This window comes from Natrix helvetica (assembly GCF_964273705.1).
Source record: "Natrix helvetica genome assembly, chromosome: 11".
Taxonomy (NCBI): Eukaryota; Metazoa; Chordata; class Lepidosauria; order Squamata; family Natricidae; genus Natrix; species Natrix helvetica.
In genome coordinates this window covers 6,643,512-6,667,450 of record NC_138562.1, presented here as the reverse complement: position 1 = coordinate 6,667,450, position 23,939 = coordinate 6,643,512, and the positions used below count along the sequence as shown (strand labels likewise).

General features: G+C 43.8%; 1 protein-coding gene across 1 annotated transcript in view; it reads right to left on the bottom strand.

The window, feature by feature from the left end:
- The window catches only part of AMMECR1 (AMMECR nuclear protein 1), a 136,673-nt gene that overhangs the window by 45,478 nt on the left and 67,256 nt on the right, over positions 1–23,939 (bottom strand). Inside the window, exon 3 of the mRNA XM_081964015.1 lies at positions 12,542–12,652. Within this exon, the coding sequence (XP_081820141.1) occupies positions 12,542–12,652 (111 nt within the window). The remainder of the gene's footprint in view (positions 1–12,541; positions 12,653–23,939) is intronic.

Below are 23,939 nucleotides of genomic sequence, written 5' to 3'. Positions count from 1 at the left end.
GACTTTCGTTCAGTGACCACTCCGAGTCACAATAGGACTGAGCAAATGGCTGGTCCTCGAAATTCTGGCCATTGCTGCATCCTGAGGTCAAGTGACTTAAGCTCTGGATGCCTGGCAGCCTGCCCCACATTTACAAATGCAGGGTGCACTCTCCTTCTCTGGCCTCTTTCATCTCTACTGTGTTTCCCCCAAAATAAGACATTATTACCTTTTGACCCCTGAAATAAGGATTTGGCCTTACTTTCGGGGAGGTCTTATCATTTTTGAGGTGCAGGAGGCAGCGAGCGTGGTCAGCTCATGGCTGCTGCTGTGTTGCAATATTTTCAGGGAGGGCTTATTTTCAGGGGAGGGTTCATTTTAGCGCATGCGCTCATAAGCCCGATTGGGCTTATCATTCGGGGAGGTCTTATTTTCAGGGAAATAGGTTACCTCCACCACCACCCCCAGCTGACCCTCACCATCTTCTTCCTCACTGCTAATGAGATGTGCCCACCCAAGACAGTTTCAAGGCCTGCCCGATTGAGCAGGCCTTGTCACCAACAAGATGGCAAAGATGCCAGGGGGCAGCGGAGTGCAGGGCAGCCAAAAGGACACAGGCGGGGAGGGGGGAGGGAGTTGAAGTGGAGATGAACATGGGAGAAGCATGACATCCCACTGTAACGACAACCAGAACTATCCAAATTGCCAATGCTAGCTGATGGGGTCATGCCTAACGGCGGCTTCGCTTAGCGATGGAAATTCAGGTCCCAATTCGGGTCGTAACTCAAGGACTACCTGTAGCCAGGATCTTTTTTCCTAGTCCAAGTTTTGTCAAGCAATGAAAGAGAGGTTATTTTGCAGAATGCCTGCTAGACCTTAGCACTATTTCACTCGGATCTCTGAAAAAGGCCGTTCAGACATCCCAAACTAAAATTTCCTAAGGACCCCCAACAGGGAGGCATCAATCAGAGCTCTGTTGTGAACTTTTCTCCACTCCTACCTATATCCAACACAACTTCCACCTCCTGTTTTTTCTTAAAACAACAGCCCTGTGAGGTGGATTGGATTGAGAGGAAGGTCAGCCAGCTAGCTTTCATGCCTAAGGTGGGACTAGAACTCACTGTCTTCCAGTGATTGGCCCAAAGTTATCCAACACTTTTCATGCCTAAGGCAGGAGTAGAACTTACCATCCCCTGGTGATTGGTCCAAAGCTACCCAACGCATGCCTAAGGCAGGACTAGAACTCACTGTCTCCTGGTGATTGGTCCAAAGCTACCCAACGCATGCCTAAGGCAGGACTAGAACTCACTGTCTCTTGGTGATTGGTCCAAAGCTACCCAACGCATGCCTAAGGCAGGACTAGAACTCACTGTCTCCTGGTGATGGGTCCAAAGCTACCCAACGCATGCCTAAGGCAGGGCTAGAACTCACTGTCTCCTGGTTACTAGCCTAGTGCTTTGACCTCTAGTCTAGACCAAACTGGCTCTCGTCAGCCATTTATGACCTGATAAGCAGGGACACGAGATGTACTCATCTAATAAAACAGCAATTCTAAGAATTGTAGAATGAATTTAAGACCTTAAGAACGACTGCTCGACAAGATGTGAAAAATAATTTGTCAACCTGTTGTGAAATGATGTGGTAAACTTCTGCCAAGTTCAGAAAGTTCTTGAAGAAGCTGTAAAACACAAGGCATTTTTTTAATGATCCAGATTGCTCTGTTTTTACACATTCCATCTCAAACCATACATCCTGAGCTGAAGTACATTACCTTGAAGTGCAAAGGGTAATAAATGCGTCGGTGGGTTTTTTTGGGGGTGGTGGTGTTGGTTCTTTGGAAATAGAAATTTTTGTTTTGTTTTGCTTTCTCTCCCTCACATGTTGTTATGCTATTGTATAGCACAGTAAAAAGGGAATGTTTTACCCATCCAGGAAAAATAAAATTAATTTCACATTAAAAAGTCTTAGAGAATACTTTTTTTTATTATCCTTCAAGATAATCGGAGCAGATGTGGACAGTTAACAATGGCTAAATTGCTCATTATTCAGAAAATATCTCTGTATTGGTTTGAGTTCAAAAGTGTTATAGTGTCACGATAAGTGCCGGTTTTGGGACAGAACATCTGCCGTTATTTGCCAAAAACTAATGCGGCTTTGCCAATGTTCCCAGCAAAACCTAAAGCAACCATCTATGCCGACTCTATTGAAAAATAAATAGGATCCACGTGAGCCCAGAATGGAAAGACAGCTAAAATTTAAAACAGGAGCTAAAATTTAAAACGGATTTCTCTGTATGTTTCTGGGGGAAATTACGGTATTCGTGCGATCGGGGAAATCCTAAAAGGAGGCTTACTGGAATCCCAATGTCTTGCCCGGCCCAAATATGAACCCAACGTGACATTCCTATTTACCGCTTTTGAACTGCAAGGCGAAGGGGACCTGAGCCGTATCTATCAAGCATCCATTCAAGTTTAAATTGAATTTCAATTTGAAATTGGAGAAGAAGGTGGAGTATAAATGAAGGAAAGAAAAAGAATACATGACTGAATCAGTGCTTCTAAGAGCTCTTGGAACACGGGATAGATAGAGAGGTAGCGATTTTCTTATTCACATGATATAAAGTCGTCCTCGATTTAAGATAGTAATTAAGCCCGGAATTAGGGTCGTTAGTCGTGGGGGTCATTAAGCAGGTTATCACCCGAGTGATCTAATTTTATGATTATTTTTTTTGCGGCAGCTCTCAAGTGAATCCATTGTCTTCAAAACCGGAAGTAAATATTGGTAAATTGTAGTGATGTAACTGGGAGACACTATAAATGGCCGTACATGAGGGCTGGTTGCTGGGTAACAAAAACGAATTCACATGACCCCAGGGTGTGTGTGTGGTGGGGCAGCCATCAGAACTTTAAGTCTGTGTTATAAGTACAGGTAGTCCTCTACTTACAACGTTTAATTGAGCGACCATTCAAAGTTACAAGGGCCCTGAAAAAAATGATTTACGATCGTTTTTCGCACTTAAGACATCGTGTGATTTATATTCGGATGCTTGAAAACTGATTCACACTTACGACAGTTGTAGTGTCCTACATAATGTCATGTGATCCCTTTTTGTGACCTTTGACAAGCAAAATCAATGTGGAAACCAGATTCACTTAACAACTGTGTTCCTAACGCAACACCTGCAGTGATTCACTTAACAAATGGGGCAAGAAAAGTCATATAATGGTACAAAACTCACTTAACAAATTTCTCACTTAGACACATAAATTTTGGGCTCAAGTTTGGTCGTAATTCAAGGACAACCTGTACCTTTTTTTTGATCTCTGCTTAATTTCAATCAGCTAAGTGACTGGTTATAAACCGAGGACTACCTGTATACAAAATTAAATTTTCTCCAGCTCCTCATTTCCAACATGAACAAGGACATGAGGCTGTTTCAGTTCTGAAAGCTGAAGAAGCTATGCTCAGTTGTGGTTTTATCTGGAATTCAGAAAGTCTTAAGTTATGGAGGTTGCAATACCTGGAAACCATACAAACTCTGAGATATAATCTCCCAAAAAGCAGAAGCATCTTCAAAGAGACGGCAATGATAGGTCAGTTTATAACGCAGAACAGTTGCTTTTAACTGCAGAAGTTTGTAGACCAGAGAAACTGGACTTAGAAAAACAAAAAATCAAAGAACTGGACAGTTAACTCTCTAACACTGCTGTTTTATAGTCATTAGTCCATTAGTATCAATCCTGAGACATTAATCCATTAGTATCAAAGTAAGGATAAAACGGTCTCATCTCAAACTGGAAATCATTCCAACGGATCACAGTTGCTCCTTAATTCAGATCTTTTTGTAGTGATAGGTGAAATCATCCAATGTTTTCTGCTCATTTCTTTAGGGATCCACAACAGAGAAAAACAACTGTGTTCCCACCCACAGAAACACACTTCTCCTTTGTGAATTCTAGCTGTTCACAAAAATGATGACATTCTGAGTTACAGGAATTTTAAAAACGTGATAAAATAAACCTGTCAAAAATGGAATCCTTTAAATACCAATTACCCGAATGAATTAAGAGTTGCGCCTCACTTTAGGCTGTGAATTCTAGCTTTATAAAATCACAATGTGCAGAATTTTAGGCTGCTGCGGGCAGCTTAGATCCACTCATTGTGACGTCCGATTTCTTCGATGTTCAGTAACACAATTTCTTTCTAGGCGCTGGATAAATTAAACAATAAAAAAAAAGTCTTTGCAACGTAAAAATTCAAACACATGCATATGCCAGCATAATGTTTAATATCTAGAATGACTTAGCAAAGCTAATTAAAGAAAAGTGGGAGCTGCTACTGTCTCGTGGGAATTAAGGGAAGATGCAGATTCAAGGCACAAGGAACATTTCAAATCCCACGGGAACCTCTGAAAAAGTATTTTCTTCCTGTCTCCTTCAAAACTTCCAGTGAGGAAGTTCTGGCAGGAGGACAAAGAAAAATTAAATTAATAAATAGCTAGGAATATACAGGCGGTCCTTGACTTACAACCATTTGTTTAGTGACAGTTCAAAGTTACAACACACTGAAAAAAGTGACTCATGACGATTTTGGACACTTACCCTGTTTACCCAAAAACAAGACCTCCCTGGATAATAAGCCCAATTGGGCTTTTGAGTGCATGCACTAAAATAAGCCCTCCCGCGAAAATATAGCAACACAGCAGCAGCCATGAGGTGACCACGCTGGCCTCCTCCTGCACCTCAAAAATAATGCCTCCCCGAAAATAAGCGCTTATTTCGGGGCGGGGGGGGGGGGAGAGAAAATAAGACCCTGTCTTATTTTCAGGGAAACATGGTACTTGGTTGCTGTGAACCAATGTTTCCCAAATGTTTCCCTGAAAACCCCTTATCAGAAAGTCCTCTTTAGCCAATGTAAATAAAACACTTTGTGATTGGGTAACGAGTTTGTTTGTCTGTTACCCAAAGAAAAACCACTTTTGCCCAATTTTGGGGAATGTACCCAATTTTGGGAAATACTGCAATAAACCAAGCTGCAAGGTCGAAATGTTGCAGAAGCTTTCCACACATGGTGTGTTTTTCTCACTTACCCAAGCAGAAGTCGCAAAGAAGAATGGGTTGCACCTATATTGTGGTCCTTTAAGTCAGGATTCTTGCTTAAAGGGATGCAAAACCTGGTCTCAAATGAACAAAGTGAGGCTGACGCAGAGAAAAACACAGCTTGAGAGAACTACACCAAAGGTGGACCCTTACAAAGGAGCAAAATTTTTAAAAAATCTACTAGAATCTAACAGTGAATTAGGTTGTGATTCCACAACCCTTCCTAAAGAGATCCTGTTCCTCAGACCTTAATTAGAAGGGAATCATAAGAAAATGGGATGTGTTTGGAAAAGAAACACAGGTAGTCCTCAAACGTACGGCCAAAATTGAGCCCAAAATTTCTGTTGCAAAGCAAGACAGTTAAGTGAGTTTTGACTCATTTTGCAACCACTCTTGCCAGAGTTACGTGAATTACAGCAGTTGTTAAATTAGTAGCATGGTTGTTAAGTGGCCTCCTCATTGACTGTGCTTGTCAGAAGGTCGTAAAAGTTGATCCCTTGACCTTGGGACACAGCAACCGTCATAAATATGAGCCAGTTGCCAAGCATCTGAATTTTGATCACATGACTATGGGGATGCTGCAAAGGCCATAACTCACGCAAAAAGGTTATAAGTCACATTTTTCAGTGCCTTTGTAACGTTAAACAGTCACTTGATGAAGTGTTGTAGGTGGAGGACTACTACCTATGTACACTTGAGTTAAAATATTCTTTTCTAAAAATATTCAAGTGCCTGAATTTTGATCACATGACCACGGGGTGGCTGTAATGATGGTAAGTATGAAAAACAGTCATAAGTCACTTTTTCACTGATGTTGTAACTTCAAACGGGCACTAAACAAATGATTGTAACTCAAGGTTTACCCGTAATGGGAATTCAGGTTAAGCGACACTTCACAGTAGTGGAAGTTACCGTATTTTTCAGAGTATAAGATGCACCAGAGTATAAGGTTTTGAAGAGGCAAATTTTAAAAAAAGAAGTTTTTGCACTCTGCAAACGTCCCAAAAATGGCCCGTCGATCAATTTATGGAAGATTTTCAGAAGGCCAGTAAAAGTGTCTCTTGCTGTTGTTCTTAGGATTTTAGCACTGCCCAATCTTTTAATTGACAATTGGCTCATCGTACACCTGATAGCAACAAAGCAAGCGGTGGGTATAAACTTACAACATAACCTTGCACTGGGATAACCCTTAGCAATGTATTTTAGATGTGTCTGCTTAAAAGCAAGATGCACTTTGAAACCAATTATATTATGCAGGGGTGTCCAAACTTGGGAACTTTAAGACTTGTGGACTTCAACTCCCCGAATTCCCCAGCCAGCATGGGGAATTCGGGGAGTTGAAGTCCACAAGTCTTAAAGTTCCCAAGTTTGGACACCCCTGATATTATGGAACGAGGACCACGTAAAACGCTAGGCTTCCTTGCTTGCACGTAATAGAGCAGAATTAGGTTTTGATATGAAACCGGTCGTGTGCTTTGCTATAATTTCCCACTCAATGGAACATTTTGGTTCTTAAATACAGGCGCCCCTCGACTTACAACGCAACTGTTCAAAGTGACAACAGCACTGAAAAAAAAGTGATTTATGACCATTTTTCTCAGTTACGCCCATCACGGCATCCCTATGGTCGCATGATTAAAACTCAGGTGCTTGACCACTGGTTCATATTTATGACGGTTGCTGGGTCCTAGGGTCACGTGATCCCCTTCGGCGACCTCCTGACAAGTCGATGGGGAAGCCAGATTCACTTAACAGCCATGTCACCAACGCTAACAACTGCAGTGATTCACTTAACAACTGTGGCAAGAAAGGTCATAAAATGGGGCAAAACTCACTGAACAAATTTCTCACTTTTAGCGACATAAATTTTGGAATCAACTGTGGTCGTAAGGATTACCTGTATGAAGAGAAAGATGGTTTTGATAGAGATATGCAGGTACTGTTGCCTAGCAAAGGGGCTAAATCAGGAGTCAGCAACCTGCGACTCTGGGGCCGCATGTGGCTCTTTCATCCCTCTGCTGCAGCTCCCTGTCGCCAGTTGGTTTCACAATTGAGACAGGGCTTTCGGTTAGGACAGGTAGAGGAAAAAGGATGCCGCGCTAGGAGGAGACTCTATAGTGGGGGAAGCAGACTTCCGGTCGGCAGAGGAAAAAGGATGCCGCGCTAGGAAGAGACTCTATGGTGGGGGGAATCAGACTTCCGGTCGGCAGAGGAAAAAGGACGCTGCGCTAGGAGGAGACTCTATGGTGGGGGAACAGGACTTCCGGTCGGCTCCAGAATTGAACGGGGAGCTTCCGGTTAGGACCTTTGTGGCTCTTTGAGTGTTTTAAGGTTGCCGACCCCTGGGCTAAAACATTATTTAAATGCAGAATGTCCAGACAACATTCATCAACGGCTCAGACAGAAACCTCCCTAATTTGCTAGTATATAAGGAAAAAGAAGAAATACAGCACATCCAGACTTGCAAGATTCTGTTAATTATAAAGGTAAAGGTTCCCCTCGCACATATGTGCTAGTCGTTCCCAACTCTAGGGGGCGGTGCTCACATCTTCGTTTCAAAGCCGAAGAGCCAGCGCTCTTGACAAAGGCTTTGCATGAGTTCCTTCTTAGTTGTGCAATTCTAAAATTCTAGCTTACCATTACATGTGGATGCAGCCCCAACATGTAAGTGAAACAATACAGTGGATTTCAATTATTACTACTTTCCCTTGGTGACACAACTGCTCTCATCATTGAAGCTGAAAAGGTGACTTATGACCATTTTTCACACTAACGATCATTGCAGCATCCCACAGTCATGTGACCAACTTTTGGGTGCTTGGCAACTGGACTGTATTTATGCCTGTTTTCTGTCCCGGGTTCATGTGATCACCATCTGCAATCTTCCCAGGTGGCTTCCAACAAACGAAGTCAATGGGGAACTCAGATTTGCTTAATGACTGTGTGACACACTTAATAACCACAGTGATTTGTTTAACAGCTGTGGTGAAAAGGCGCACGGAATGCTGTTCCCTTCCCACCAAAGGTGGTCCCTATTTTTCTACTTGCATTTTTACACGCTTTCGAACTGCTAGGTAGGCAGAAGCTGGGACAAGTAACGGGAGCTCACTCCGTTATGTGGCGCTAGGGCAGTGATGGCGAACCTTTTTTGGCTCGCGTGCCACAAGGGGGGGAGCGCAGGGGGGTCGAGTGCGGGCGTGCCGCACCCATAATGCAATGCACGACCCCCCAGTGCGCATGCGCGCACAACGCGCGATCCCCCTTATTTTTACATGCTTTTTTCGCCCTCCCCAGGCTCCAGGGGCTTTATAGGAGCTTGGGGAGGGTGAGAAGAGCCTCCCCCGACCCCCCGGAGGCCCTCCGGAGGCTTCAGGGACCATCCGGAGGCTTCCCTGAAGCCTTCGGAGCGCTTAAAACCACCCTCTGAGCAAACCGGAAGTCACTTCCGGTTTGCTCAGAGGGTGGTTTTAAGCGTTCCGAAGGCTTCAGGGACGGTCCCTAAAGCCTCCGGGGGGCGGGGGAGGCTCTTTTCGCCCTCCCCAGGCTCCTATAAAGCTTTTAAAAAGGTGAACTAAGTTGGCCAGCGCACGCATGCGCGCTGGCCAGCTAACAGGGCAGTGCCTCGCGTGCCCTGACAAATGGCTCCGCGTGCCACTTCTGGCACGCGTGCCATAGGTTCGCCATCACTGCGCTAGGGATTCGAACCGCCAAACTGCTGACCTTTCTCATTGACAAGCTCAGCGTCTTAGCCACTGAGTCACCATGTCCCATGAAAGATCATACAATGGAGCAAATATTTTTTAATAAACTGCCTTCCTTTCTTAGCAAATAGAAATTTTGGGCTCAATTCTGGTTGTAAGTCAAGGATAATCTGTATTCTTTTATGACTCCAAAGCAAAAATGATAATAAAACCAAACCAAAAGAATACCATGTGACCTATGCACATGTATTTTTCTTGTGATACCTGCTACCAAACGAGTGACTACTTATTATGGCTACCATTGTTACCCAGAGTAAGAGGTATTAATCAAATCCAACAAGCCCCTATTACTGCAAACATAAAGTATTTTTTACTCCAAGGAGTCAATTTTAGACCTATTTATTCTAGATCAGTGGTAGCCAACCTTTGGGGGCACCAAGGACCAGTTCTGTGCAGGGAGGGGTATCCACAGACCAGAGTGGACATGGTTTTGTGTGCTGCCTGTATCCCATGGATGGAGCTTCGCTTGCTTGTGTGGGGCAGTTTCTGGCATCCCACAGCCAGGAACTGGCCCACGGACCAGGGGATTGGGGACCCCTGTTCTAGATCTATTAAGCACTTACAAGACTGTCTCAAAGGAGCTTTTGCAAGTTCTGAGCTAAGAAGCTTCTTGGATAAGAAACGAAATGTCTTCAAAGAAAACCAAGAAAATCCAGTTGCCTCTTGAAAAAGCGCCTTTGGGTCAACCATGGCCTGAATGACTGAGAATCTCCATAGATACTTTCAAGAATGAATACTGTATTTCCAAGTCCAAAATTTATTGGAATGTCTTCATGGCTTCATACTCTGTTCTTCAGAGCTCAAAGGAAAACCGAAAGATCTTTTGAGCTCAACGCCTAATGTTCCCATTCAAGAATTAATTTAGCCCGAGAAGGGGAGGCACCCCAGCTAAGCCACAGAGCAATTCTTTCATTTCACCTTTCATTTCAAAACTTTCCGTCTTTCTGTATTCCCACTGAGCCAGCCAATTTAATCAAGGTGCCGTTAAAACGTACAGCCCATCATTCACGAGCTAGGCCGAAGGACACACTTTTCAAGCATGGCTCATGCATAGAAAAGTGTCACAAAAGGCTTGGCCTGAAGCAGCCCGAACGTCATCGCCACTCAACAGGCATTTGAACACCAGGCATTTGCACTTGGTTCAGAAACAAAACACCCCAAAATAAGGGCAGAGTTTCTAATGCCCAGGAAGCTCCCGGGGACAGAAAAATGTGATTTCTACATTTAAAAGAAAACTGCAAGGAATTATTCACAAATGACCTGGCAAGTTTGCTGGTCTGGAACCAGTAATAACAACTGAACAATCTGGCAAGGGCCCAGCTGCTTCCAAGTTCTGCCTTGCATACTGAGATGCCAGTTGGGATAGAAATAAAAAGTGGGGAGATTCAGGATAGGAAAGAGAACGGACTATTGTATACTGGTAGAACTTGGAAGCACCTGGATGTGTTTTAGTGTTTAGAGCATAGAGTAGAATAGAATAGAATAGAATAACAGAGTTGGAAGGGACCTTGGAGGTCTTCTAGTCCAACCCACTGCCCAGCCAGGAAACCCTATACCACTTCTGACAAATGGTTATTCAACATCTTCTTTAAAGCTTCCAGTGTTGGAGCATTCACAACTTCTGGAGGCAAGTTGTTCCACTGATTAATTGTTCTTACTGTCAGGAAATTTCTCCTTAGTTCTAAGTTGCTTCTCTCCTTGATTAGTTTCCACCCATTGCTTCTTGTTCTATCTTTGAGTGCTTTGGAGAATAGCTTGACACCCTCTTCTTTGTGGCAAGCCTTGAGATATTGGAAGACTGCTATCATGTCTCCCTTAGTCCTTCTTTTCCTTAAACTTTTCATACCCAGTTCCTGCAACCGTTCTTCATGTTTTAATCTCCAGTCCCCTAATCATCTTTGTTGCTCTTTTCTGCACTCTTTCTAGAGTCTCCACATCTTTTCTACATCGTAGCAACCAAAACTGAATGCCGTATTCCAAGTGTGGCCTTACCAAGGCATTATAAAGTGGTATTAACCCTTCACGTGATCTTGATTCTATCCCTCTGTTTATGCAGCCTAGAACTGTGTTGGCTTTTTTGGCAGCTGCTGCACACGGCTGGCTCCTATTTAAATGGTTGTCCACTAGGACTCCAAGATCCCTCTCACAGTTACTACTATTGAGTAATAGTAAGTCTGGCCAGATGTCTCCAAAGGCCAGGCCTATCTTGACTTGGATAATAGGAACTTTTGCAATCCAACCTCCTCTTGTCAGGTCTGCAGCCATCTTTTCTTTTGGATCTTTGACCTGCCACACTTTCTATTATTCTACTAGACATTTTCTCTTATGGGAAAATGGGAGGGGGGATTGTAGGAGTGAGATGCGATGTAGCCATAATAAAAATCTTTCTAGAAAGCCAAGGTCATCCTTTGTCTCTGCACCTCTGCACCTGACAGGAACTGGATGGATGAAACTGCCAGTGTTCAGTGGAAGATTGGACCATGTGATGGACTTGTGGGTGTGGGGGCAAGATCTTGAACTTTCTTTTGGGTGGGGAAAACCGGGAAGCTTTCAGATTCGAATTTTCCCAGATGTGCCAACATGACTCTCTTAATAAATTGGAACTTAGAGCAATAGAGGAATCCTTTGCTTTGGACTCTGATTTATTTTTGGATGCTATTTGGAACCCTGGCACCTCTGTGGGGAAGCTGCAATGGTCTTAAGTGTGAAAAATGTTCATAAGTCAATGCCGTTGTTAACTTTGAATGGTTGCTAAACAAATGGCTGTACGTCGAGGACTACCTGTACACTTCTAGTCCTTGGATTCCACAATGAGGAATGGATAAATGATTAACTATCTTCAGTCTAGTGCACTATACCAAAGAATACACCACCCCTATCAAATTCTCCTCCATCCTCCAAAAAGAAACACCCGCTACCTTTTGATGTAAAATACAATACAATAGCAGAGTTGGAAGGGACCTTGGAGGTCTTCTAGTCAAACCCCCTGCCTAGGCAGGAAACCCTGTACCATTTCAGACAAATGGCTATCCAACATCTTCTTAAAGACTTCCAGTGTTGGGGCATTCACAACTTCTGGAGGCAAGTTGTTCCACTGGTTAATTGTTCTAAGTGTGTTGTGATGTGTTGATAAACGCTACACCGAGAAAGGCAACAAGAAGACCACAACAATGAACTAGCTCAGATGCAGTCCAGGAAGACTCTGGATGATCATTAAGAGCTCTGACTATTTGCTTCCCTAATTCAACAGGTTTCCGCTCAAGAACAAGAATGTAACCAAAGAACAATGAGGAATAAGAATGAAGCAAATTAAAATGAAATGTAGCTGGCAGGAAGTCCTGGTTGGAGAAATGGAGATAACGCCAGCCATTTTGGATTGCTGGATCACTTGGGTTTTGTTTTTTTCACAGACTTTAACTTTCTTCCACTTGTCTTCAAAAAAAAACAACAAAACCAAACGTAATAGAACTGAAGTTGTCTGCTTTGGGCAAAGAAGCATTAGAAATCGGTAAATGCTCAAGTTCCAGGCTACTTCAGCATTTAGGATTAAGCAAACAAACCCAGGTAACAAGACTTGGGAATGCTTGGAAAAATCCTAGTGAGGAGCAAAAGCTCAAAAATTCCAGCGGGCCAATTTAACAATAGAAGGGACAATAAATTACAACCCTCTTCAAAGTGAAGAGAACAACCACCAAGTCTTACCTAGTAAGTGTGTACTCCCTGAGTCCTGAATGCAGGTTCATGGCAGAAAAGGTACCTATACATCCACGCAACCTTTTATCTCGACCAATCTTCCACGTTACGAAGAGCGGGCTGTGAAATGAGAGAAAAAGAAGAAGAATGACGAGGGTGCTACCCAGTGGTGGATTTCAAAAAGTTTTACGACCGGTTATCATGTGGGCATGATGGGCGTGGCATGGCTTGGTGGGCATGGCTTGGTGAGCGTGGCAGGGGAAGGATACTGCAAAATCCCCATTCCCTCCCCACTCCAGGGGAAGGATACTGTAAAATCCCCATTCCCTCCCCACTCCAGGGGAAGGATACTGCAAAATCTCCATTCCCTCCCCCTCCAGGGGAAGAATATTACAAAATACCAATTCCCTCCCCACTCCAGGGGAAGGATAGTGTAAAATCTCCATTCCCTCCCCCTCCAGGGGAAGGATACTGCAAAATCTCCATTCCCTCCCCCTCCAGGGGAAAGATATTACAAAATACCAATTCCCTCCCCACTCCAGGGGAAGGATACTGCAAAATCTCCATTCCCTCCTGATCAGCTGGGACTCGGGAGGCAGAAAATAGATGGGGGCGGGACCAGTCAGAGGAGATATTTACTGGTTCTCTGAACTACTCAAAATTTCCGCTACCAGTTCTCCAGAACTGGGCAGAACCTGCTGAATACCACCTCTGGTGCTACCCATCCCCAAAAGCCAAACTATGTAAAAGGGTGTTTCCCCCATTACCAAGACATCTCTAATATTGTCTTCACGCACCCTTTTCTAAACTCTTTAGAATATTTGTCTCAGTGCTTTCTAAGATTGCCAGTCTTCCTGAAGACATTTCATCACTAGACTAGGTAACATCATCCCCTGTGAGCATAGGAGTGGAATTTATTGGCTGTTTATATATATAGTTTGTTTTACTAGCTTTATTGGACTGTTTCTTTTCTGATTGCTTTTTGGGCGCGGTATTCTTTCTTTGGTGATTGTTCTTGCTTATCTGGAGATGATTCCTGCTTGTCTGGGTTGGTTAATAGCAGTGTGCTGAGAATAGATATTTTTAAATCTATTTTCCTGCTTTCCTTGACCTTTGGTTGCCTTCTTCATCGAATGGCTTAGTAGACAGAGCATATACGGAGAGCCAGTTTGGTCTAATTCAAGGGTCCTCAAATTTGGCAACTTTTAAGACTTGTGGACTTCAACTCCCAGAATTCTCCAGCCAGCTATGCCGGTTTGAGGACCCCTGTGCTAGATGGTTAAAGCACCAGGCTAGAAAGTGGGAGACCGGGACTTCTAGTGCCACCCTAGCCATGAAAGCCAATTGGATGATCTTGGGCCAGCCACCCTCATCCCAAACCACCTCACAGGATTATTGTTGTTGTTGTTGTGGAAAAAACAGAAGGGGAATGTTTCACAACCAGCTTTGGGCAAAGATATTTATTTGATGAGTGTAAAAGGAGCCCACTGCTCTTAGGGCGAAAGACAAGACCAAAATTACCCTGTTTTCCCGAAAATAAGCCCTCCCTGGATAATAAGCCCAATTGGGCTTTTGAGCGCATGCGCTAAAATAAGCCCTCCCCGAAAATATTGCAACGCAGCAGCAGCCATGAGGTGTCCACGCTCACCCCCTCCTGCACCTCAAAAATAATAAGACCTCCCCGAATATAAGGCCAAGCGCTCATTTTGGGGGTCAAAAGAAAATAAGTCCCTGTCTTATTTTTGGGAGAACATGGTATATTTGATTCCAATTCATTTCAATGTAAGGACATTGATTACATCATCCCATATTTTTAATAATTTTCTATTTCTGTCCCATTTACAGTTTGGCTTCAATTAATGGAAGCTGAAACTAAGCTTTTCAAGGGCCAATGGGTGGAGTTGGGATAAATATTAGCATTTTCTTTCTGCTATTCACATACAGTTCACTTTCCTTTTTTTTTAATGAATGTGGAACAGGGTGTCCCACATATTATTGTTCGCAGTCATAATGAGCAGATGTCTCTTAGCATAAAAATGCCCAAAGCTTCCCAGATCAGATCAAAGTTCAGCTCTCTGTTTCCAAGAGGGCCAACCAGATGTTGCAAACAAAGGCCATAAACAGGAGGAAACATTTTTTTTTCTCATGCCAAACCGCCCCCAATATTAGGCATAGATTAAAATACTATAACATTCGATTATTTGATAGGTTTTCACAGAAAGGTTGGATGTCAACAGAGAGTGACTGGAACTTTAGTTTGGTCTAGTGAACTGATGGCTAACTTTTTGTCGTCGCGTGCTGGAAGTGCATGCGTGCGCACAGAGCAGCATGCGCCCACACCCATAATGCAATGCGCGCACAACCCCCTGCGCCTCAGCTCCCCGTGCATGTGTGTGTGACCCACGCATTCCTCCCCGGCTCCCTGCGCATGCGTGCGCCCCCCCTCCGTGCCCCATTTTGGGCCTAGTAGGCCTCCCTACAGTCTCCTGGGACCATAAAACGGGCCATGGGGGGAGCTCACCACACCCCCTTACTCCCCTCGTCCCCCGTGCATTTGCGCATGACCCTTCTGCTCCCACACATGCATGTGTATCTCCGGCATGCGCCCCCGAGCCCTGCGCATGTGCGGTAGAGACCTGAAAATCAGCTGGCTGGCAGGAGGCACCCGCACATGCGCAGTGGAGCTGAGTGGAGGCAACGGCTTGTGTGCCTGCAGAGAGGGCTCTGCTGGCCAGCTGTGGCACGCGCACCATAGGTTCACCATCACGGGTCTAGCGATTAAGGCATCAGGCGAGGAGCCAGGAGATGGTAAGTTCTAGTGCCACCTTGAGCATGAAAGCCAGCTGGCTAACTTTGGGCCAATCACCGGGAAATGGTGAATTCTAGTCCCATCTTAGCTATGAGAGCTGGTTCGATGATTCTGGGCCAATCATCAGGAAAGTGAGTTCTGGCCTTGCCTAAGGCATGAAAGCCAATTTATGACCTTGGGCGGGTCAGTCTCTCAGCCCACTTCACAGATTGTCCTTGTGGGGAAAATAGGGGAAGGAGGAAGAAGTATTGTGTATGTTTGCTCCCTTGAGTTACTTGTAAAGAAGAACGGCGGGATTAAACAAAACCTTAATAAATAATGAAAACCTCAAATCTCCAGGGCTAAGCACATCCAATTCTATTTGATTTTATACGGTATCTATCATACAAAATACAGAAGTTGGGACTTTGAAGGTCTTCTAATCTAACTCCTTAATCAAGCAGGAGACCCTTTACCCGTGATGGCGAACCTAAGGCACGCGTGCCACAGTTGGCAGGTGGAGCCATATTTGGTGGCACATGTGTGCGCCGGGCAGCTGATTTTTCGCCCTTCTAGAGGACCAGGGGAGGCCATTTTTGCCCTCTCCAGCCTTCAGGAAAGCCTCTGGAGGTTTGGGGGGGAGGGCGAAAAATGGCCCCACCAGCCCAACCAGAAGTTCGGAAACGAGCCGTTTCCTGCTTCTGGGGAGGCGGGGGAGGTTTTTGCTGTCCCTAGCCTTCAGGAAAGCCTCCAAAGCCTGAGGAGGTGTGCACGCATGCGTGGGGCGGGTTGTGCGTGCCCACGCAGGTGGGCAGGGAGGATTGAGTGGGCATGTGTGCGCGTACGATAGCGCGCAATTTTGGCACACCGTAAGAAAAAGGTTCGCCGTCACTGCCCTATACCATTTCTGACAAGTGGGTGTCCAGTCTCTTCTTAAAAGCCTCCAGTGATGAAGCCCCCACAACTTCAGCCATTCCACTGGTTGCCGTTTTTGTCACTCTATCCTAGACAGGTAGAACAATATATAACTGACCCTCTCTCCACGGAACAGGTAGAGCAAGATCGATTAGCAGCAAGCAAGCAGCCTCCTGGTGCTCCGAGAAGATGAAAGACAGACAGACCACAAACACCGGCAAGGAGGCTCCTATTTAGCCGGCCACAGTGAGTTTCCACCCTGAGAAACTACTGTAGGTAACTATAGGGTAATTTAATCTGCTTAAGCTGCTAATTTTCAGGGTTCCCGCTGTGCGAGAACTGCTAGTAATAAATAAGCTTGAGCACTTTAGAGTGCCATCCATACGCATTTCACAAAAAGGGTGTTACGTCACGGCCATAAATGAATTGCAATATATGAGGATGACAGGCGATGGTGATGGAGAAGTAGTAGTAGAGACAGGTAGTGTACGTGACTATGGCATTTAGAAGCAATTAAGCTCAGCAGCACAAAAAGGTTAGGCGTTTCTGTGCTCACAGGTACTTTTTCATCTGTACCGCCAATTAAACAAGGGAGAAGTAGAAGTATAATCTTTATTGTCATTGCACTTAAATACAACGAAATTGGGAGATTTGCCAGACCTTAAGGGAGACAGGACCAGGAGCCCATCTCGTGCGTAAATGCTACAGGTGGACTCCTTCCAAGCTACCGTTTTTAATCTCCTGGATTTAAAAAAAAGCTCTTCCTGGGCTTTCTGAGGTAGGGCCCGCCGGTCCCCCCCCCAGCGCCCCCTACCTTTCTACTCCATTTCCGATGCCTACACTAAGCTGGAAGCCAAAACGGGGCACAGGGGGCGGCACACAAGGCTACCCCATGCCCCGTTTTGGCTTCCAGGGTGCAGGCAGCTTTCCAGGCCCAAAACAGGGCATGGGGTGGCCTTGTTCACTGCCCCTGCGCCCCGTTTTGGCATCCAGGTTGGTGCAGGGGACAGAAATGGAGTAGAAAGGTAACGTGTGCTGGGGGGGGGGGGGAACCTGTGGAGATCGGGGAAGGCCCCCCCCATGCATGCGCGGCAGAGACCTAAAGACCAGCTGGCTGGTGGGAGGCATGCGCGCATGCACAGTGGAGCTGGGCTGGGGCAACGGTTGGCGTGCCTGCAGAGGGGGCTCTGCGTGCCATAGGTTCGCCATCAGGGGCCTATGACTTCATCATAGTTTCCAAGCTTCATTTGAAGAATCAGAGGTTACAATAAAACACTTCCATTCTCCTTCCAATTTCTGAGCTGAGCTAAATACCCAAAGATTAGTTCTTTTGTTATATAATGTTCATTAAATTCTATAAATTCTATAAAATGCATTAAATTATGCTGGTTCACGAGCAGAGGACCCCAGGTTCTAAGTAACATGTCCTACTCTGCTGAAGGTTCATGGTTATTTTCACTTGATTTCTTAGCAGGCATAACAAGCATTTTTTAAAAATTAATAATGATGATGATGATGATGATGATGATGATGATAAAAGTTTGTAAATGGAATGAATGAAATGCCAACTTAATCATCATGTATCTAAAACAAACTTCAATCCTACAAATGGCCTTTTATTCATGCTTTTTCTGTTGTAAGTCAAAAAGATCTGTATTAATAGCAGCATGAGAAGTATTTAAGTCATATTTCTAAAGGTCAGATTAGGAGATTCTTTGCCTTAATGGTCAATGACATCAAGAAACAGTTACTTTTTTGCTGAAGTGATTGGCAGGTAGAGATTATGGTTCGGCCGAAGGAATTGGGAAATCATGCCTCCTTACTAAATCGATAGTTGCTTCCCAGTACTTAGTTGACTGTACATGTCCATAAATAGAGAATGTTGTATGGATATGTTGATTTAGGTAAAGGTTCCCCTTGCACATATGTGCTAGTCGTTCCTGATTCTAGGGGGCGGTGCTCAACTCTGTTTCAAAGCCGAAGACCCAGCACTGTCCGAAAATGTCTCCGTGGTCATGTGGCTGGCATGACTAAACTCCAAAGGCGCATGGAACACTGTTATCTTCCCACTAAAAGTGGTCCCTATTTTTTCTACTTTCATTTCTACCTGCTTTCGAACTGCTAGGTTGGCAGAAGCTGGGACAAGTAACGGGAGCTCACTCTGTTACGTGGCGCTAGGGATTCGAACCGACGAATTACTGAACTTCTGATATATATATTCTGATATATATCATTCTTTATTTTGCCTCTTTTATTTTGCCTCTTCAGACCTAGATTCTGTTATGAGATTACTTTATATCACACAACAGGGGATGAGGGACCCAATTCAGACCCTATGTAGTCTCTGAAGAGCAAGCCTTTAAGTTTCTTTTAAAAGGATGAATACTTCAGGGTTGCTACTTTAAAGCAGAAAGCAAACAAGAGATTAACAAGTTCATTATGTATATTTTTTGTCTTGGAAACATTTATTGACTAAAATAAACTTACAAGTTTTTTTTTTTATTTATGAATTTATAAACTGCTTCAGGGGAGGCTACTTTAAACCGTGTTGAGAGGCATGGACTGCAGCCAATGTAATAACAGTGAGATACAGTAAACACATAGTAACAGAAATGCCATTCTGCAATTTTTAGACATAATGTAAAAACTGCCATTAATAATGGACAATTCCTTGAGCTTTACAGCGCTTAGGTCCCAAAGGACCTCTGAAACAGACAAATTTTTATGAGCTTTTGGAAGGTTAGGAGAGTAAGTGAACCTTATCTCAGGAGGCCTTCTGAAGTTCCCATCACAATCACATAATGCACCAGAGCTAATATCACTGTGAATATCCTCTTTCTGCACCGTGAATTTACTTTTACAAAATACTAAAGGCAAAGGTAAAGGTCCCCCTCGCAAATATGTGCTAGTCATTCCCAACTCTAGGGGGCGGTGCTCATCTCCGTTTCAAAGCCGAAGAGCCAGCGCTGTCCGAAGACGTCTCCGTGGTCATGTGGCCGGCATGGCTAAAAACGCCAAAGGCGCATGGAACGCTCTTACCTTCCCACCAAAAGTGGTCACTATTTTTCTACTTGCATTTTTTTTTACATGCTTTCGAACTGCTAGGTTGGCAGAAGGTGGGACAAGTAACAGGAGCTCACTCCGTTATGTGGTGCTAGGGATTCGAACCGCCAAACTGCCAACTTTTCTGATCGACAAGCTCAGTGTCTTAGCCCCTGAGCCACCACGTCCCTAGTATTATATAATACTACCCTATTTCCCTGAAAACAAGACCTCTCCAGATAATAAGCCCAATTGGGCTTTTGAGCGCATGCGCTAAAATAAGTCCTCCCCCCAAAATAGTGCCACACAGCAACAGCCATGAGGTAACCACGCTTGCCGCCTCCTGCACCTTAAAAATAATAAGAGCTCCCTAAAAATAAGGCCACGCGCTTATTTCGGGAGTCAAAAGAAAATAAGACCCTGTCTTATTTTAGGGGAAACATGGTACAGTATTTTAAAAGGCAACAAAAATGCAGGTACAGGTAGTCCTTGAGTTACAACAGTTCATTTAGTGGCCATTCAAAGTTACAGTGGCGCTGAAATAAGTGATTTATAGCTGCTTTTCACGCACTGCAACATCCTCCTGGCCACCTGATCAAAATTCAGACGCTTGGCATCTGACTCGTATTTATGACAGTTGCGTTTCCTAGGGTTATATGACCATATTTTATGACATTCTGACAAAGTCAACGGGGAAGCCAAATTCACATGTTACTAAGTTAATAACTGCAGTGATTCACTTAATAACTGTGGCAAGAAAAATCGTAAAACGGGGCAAAGCTCACTGAGCAACTTTCTCACTTAGCAGCAGAAATTTGGGGCTCAATTTTGCTTGTAATTTGAGGACTACCTGTATTACAGCTTCATTATGCCGTATCCCCAAGACATTACGATCTGAAGGCGGTTTCTCCTCCTTGACTGGAAGCAAGCCAACATTCGTGGTAGCTGTGCTTCACCAGCTAACTCAGCAAATGGGGAAAACTGCTAACCAGAGTATTTAAAGAGTTGGGCAGATTTATGAATAAATAAATTAAAGGGCAATGTTGCAACTCCTTAACAGATCGGATTGAAATATGAGACACAGCCAAAAAAGACTAAGAAATTCACGCCACACACACACACACATGGGCATTTGATCTTTCGTGGTCAAGAAGCAAAGTCCAAGCAGCCCAAACAATGAAAACTAGAAGATTACAGCCTAGCCAAAAATATCTATTTACAGCAAAATTGGCAGTTGGGCTCCTTCCTAGAGATGGGGGAAGGCCTATGCAAAGAAAATCAGTCTAATAAAAACTGCACTTACTTTAAATCTCCAGCCCAAGCTGTAAAATTCCATTTAAATGTGTTTTGAAGAATTCAAACACAATCCTCCCTTTACAAACCAACCCAACCACTTTTGAGATCTGCATCCCACCCCAAAGCTTCAGTTGCTGGCTACTCGAGTTAGAATAAAATGCCTTTGATCAATGAAACTGCTAATACCAAAGCCCACTAGAAAGCAAGTGATATTTTGAGAGAACAAATGCACAAATGTAATGAATAAGGATGCAATACTCCACCCAGTAATGGTGAACCTTTTGTGGCTCGCGTGCCAAAAGCGGGGGAGCACAGGGGGTTCGTGCGCGGTTGTGCCACAAACCATAATGCTATGTGCATGACCCAGCACGCACGACCAGCGCTCCCCCCCCCATTTTTGGCTTGCTTTTTTTGCCCTCCCCAGGCTCCAGAGGTTTTATAGGAGCCTGGGGAGGGCAAAAACAGCCTCCCCTGGGCCCCCTGGAGGCTTCAGGAGATTCCCTGAAGCCTTCGGAGTGCAAAAAACAACCCTATGAGCAACCTGGAAGTGACTTCTGGTTTGTCCATAGGACCGTTTTTTGTCCTCCAGAGCCTTCAGGCAGCTTTCCTGAAGGCTCTGGAGGGCAAAAAATGACTCTACGAGCAACCCTCGTAGGGTCGTTTTTTGCCCTCTGGAGCCTCCTGAAGGCTCAGGAGGGCTAAAACCGGCCCTACGAGCAAACTGGGAGTACATTCTTGGACTTCTGGTTTGCCCGTAGGGCCGGTTTTTCATGCTCCAGAGGCTTCAGGAGGCTCTGAAACCCTCCGGAGGGCGAAAAATGGTCTCAAAAGAAGGCGTGCGCTGGCCAGCTGGCAGGGCAACGCCTTGCGTGCCCTGACAAATGGCTCCGCATGCCATAGGTTCGCCGTCATGGCTCTACCGCGTTTCCCCGAAAATTAGACAGGGTCTTATTTTCTTTTGGCCCCCGAAATAAGCACCTGGACTTATTTTTGGGAAGGTCTTATTATTTTTGAGGTGCAGGAGGCCTCTTAACCTCGGCCCGTGGATCAGCTGATCCAGAGAGGGCCGGAAGTTCTGTCTGTTTCTGGCACACTCTTGCCAGCCAACAAGACCCTGTCTTATTTTCAGGGAAACACGTAATTTTCTATCCCTTCCCGTGTGTTCTCTAGGTTTCCACCCCTAGGGCTTTTCCACAATCTGTATAGAAATAGAAATGGCTGTTCATTCAGGTGCTGTAATCCACTTAGCCTTTAGACTGCCTATTCTGCTTTGATGTCCAAGGTTGGCAGATGCAACTGAGAAATATAATGAACTCAATTGAGGGTTACAGAGACTATCGTACAGCCAAAGTTTTAAATCTTGTTCCTCTGCTCCACCAAGTTTTTAAACGAAGCAAATGGTTTGCGTTTGCTAGTTAATTATGACTGGGTGCTCACAAAAGATTGCTTCATCTATGAAGACTGGTTGCCAAGCCGGCTTTATGTTTTTTTAAAAATTGCAACACTAGATAAACTTTGCACCGGTTATCTTCAGCAGCCAAAAATTACAGGAAGTGTCAGCAAATATTGTTATGTACACTGCCCATGGCAGAGAGTTAAATTCACTCAGATCACCTACCAATGTAAGCTTTGATCAATTCAAGAATTTAGTCTGCTTTGATGTTAACTCAACTTCAGGTTGACTTCCTGGATTTATTCACGTTGTTTTCTTGGCAAGTATACAAAAGTGGATAGCTGTTTCTTTCTTCTAAGGTGCTCTTTTCAACTTCTCAGTCTAGCCTACAGATCTGGTGATCTCTGAGATCTCCAAGCCAAGTAGGAATCAAGTTTAACTTCGCTTATCTTTCCTAATTCAGGAAGCTCACACTGCCCAAGGAGTTGCTGATACAGTTCTGCAGAGGAATTATTGAGTCTGTCATCTGCACCTCCATAACTGTCTGGTTTGGCTCTGCAAACCAACAAGATAAACACAGACTTCGGAGGAGGATCAGAATTGCAGAAAAAACAATTGCTGCCAATCTGCCTTCCATTGAGGATCTGTACACTGCACGAGTCCAAAAGAAGGCTGGGAAAATAACTACAGATCTCTCACACCCTGGGCATAAATTGTTTCAACTCCTACGCTCAAAACCATGCTATAGAGCACTGCACACCAAGACAACTAGATACAAGAACAGTTCTTTCCTGAACACCATCACTCTGCTAAACAAATAATTCCCTCACCACTATCAAAGCATTCACTAAGGCTGCATTACTATTACTATTAGTCTTCTCATCGTTCCTATCACCCATCTCCTCCCACCTATGACTGCAGGACTGTAACTTTGTTGCTTGAATCCTTACGATTTATAAGGATATTGATGGTTTCCTGATTGGTTATTTGTAACCTATGACTCTCATTAAGTGTTGTACCTTATTATTCTTTTTTAATATAAAAAGTTTTTATTTTTAGACAAACATAGACAAAGAAGTCATAAAACAAAACATAAAACCATCTTCCATTGCATATAGTGTGTCGATTGGTTACAAGGTTTTTGTACATCCTTTCCATAGTCATCACTTGCAATTTATATAAATCACATATCAAATTGAATATTTTTATACATTATTATCATTATACCTCATTTGTTTGACTATCACTATTATTCCTTCATTTTAAACGAGATATACTAAATATTGGGTTCATTTATATTATAACAATTCATTACATCATCTTTAATCTATCCAATAATAATATATCTTTATGTTATATTCAGTTTCATTCTATTGTTCTTGTATTGATAACTTTCTCTAGTATCTTTCATTTCCATGTTTTTTTTATCTAACCATTGATAAAATAAATCCCATCTCTTATAAAATTGTTTTATCTTCTTGTTCTCTAATTTCAAATGTCAATTTACTCATTTCAGCACATTCCATTATTTTATGAATAACTTCCTCCTGCGTTGGTATTTTCTCATTTTTTTTCCCAACCAGATGTGCATTTTAGTCCAATATTCCTCATTGTAGTCTTGACTTACAATTTATATAGAATCTCACATCATCAATTTAATATATATGTATGTATGTACATATATATTTATTTTCGTAGATTTTCACGGGTACAGGTATGTAGGTCTTGGCGTATTCGGGTCTTTTCCCATGTAAAATTGAGAGTATCGTGGCGACGTTTCGATGAGGACCCACTCGCCATCTTCAGGCTGGAAGCCGAAGGCACCCTCTGTTCTTACTTGTATTATTTGAATTTCTTGCATAATCATCTGTAAGGTCACTTTTTTTTTTTTTCTGTGCTGCAACATTCCTCCAGGTAGTAAACACTGCCACTATATAGAATAAAGCTTTTTTATTAAGTTCCATACAAATTCA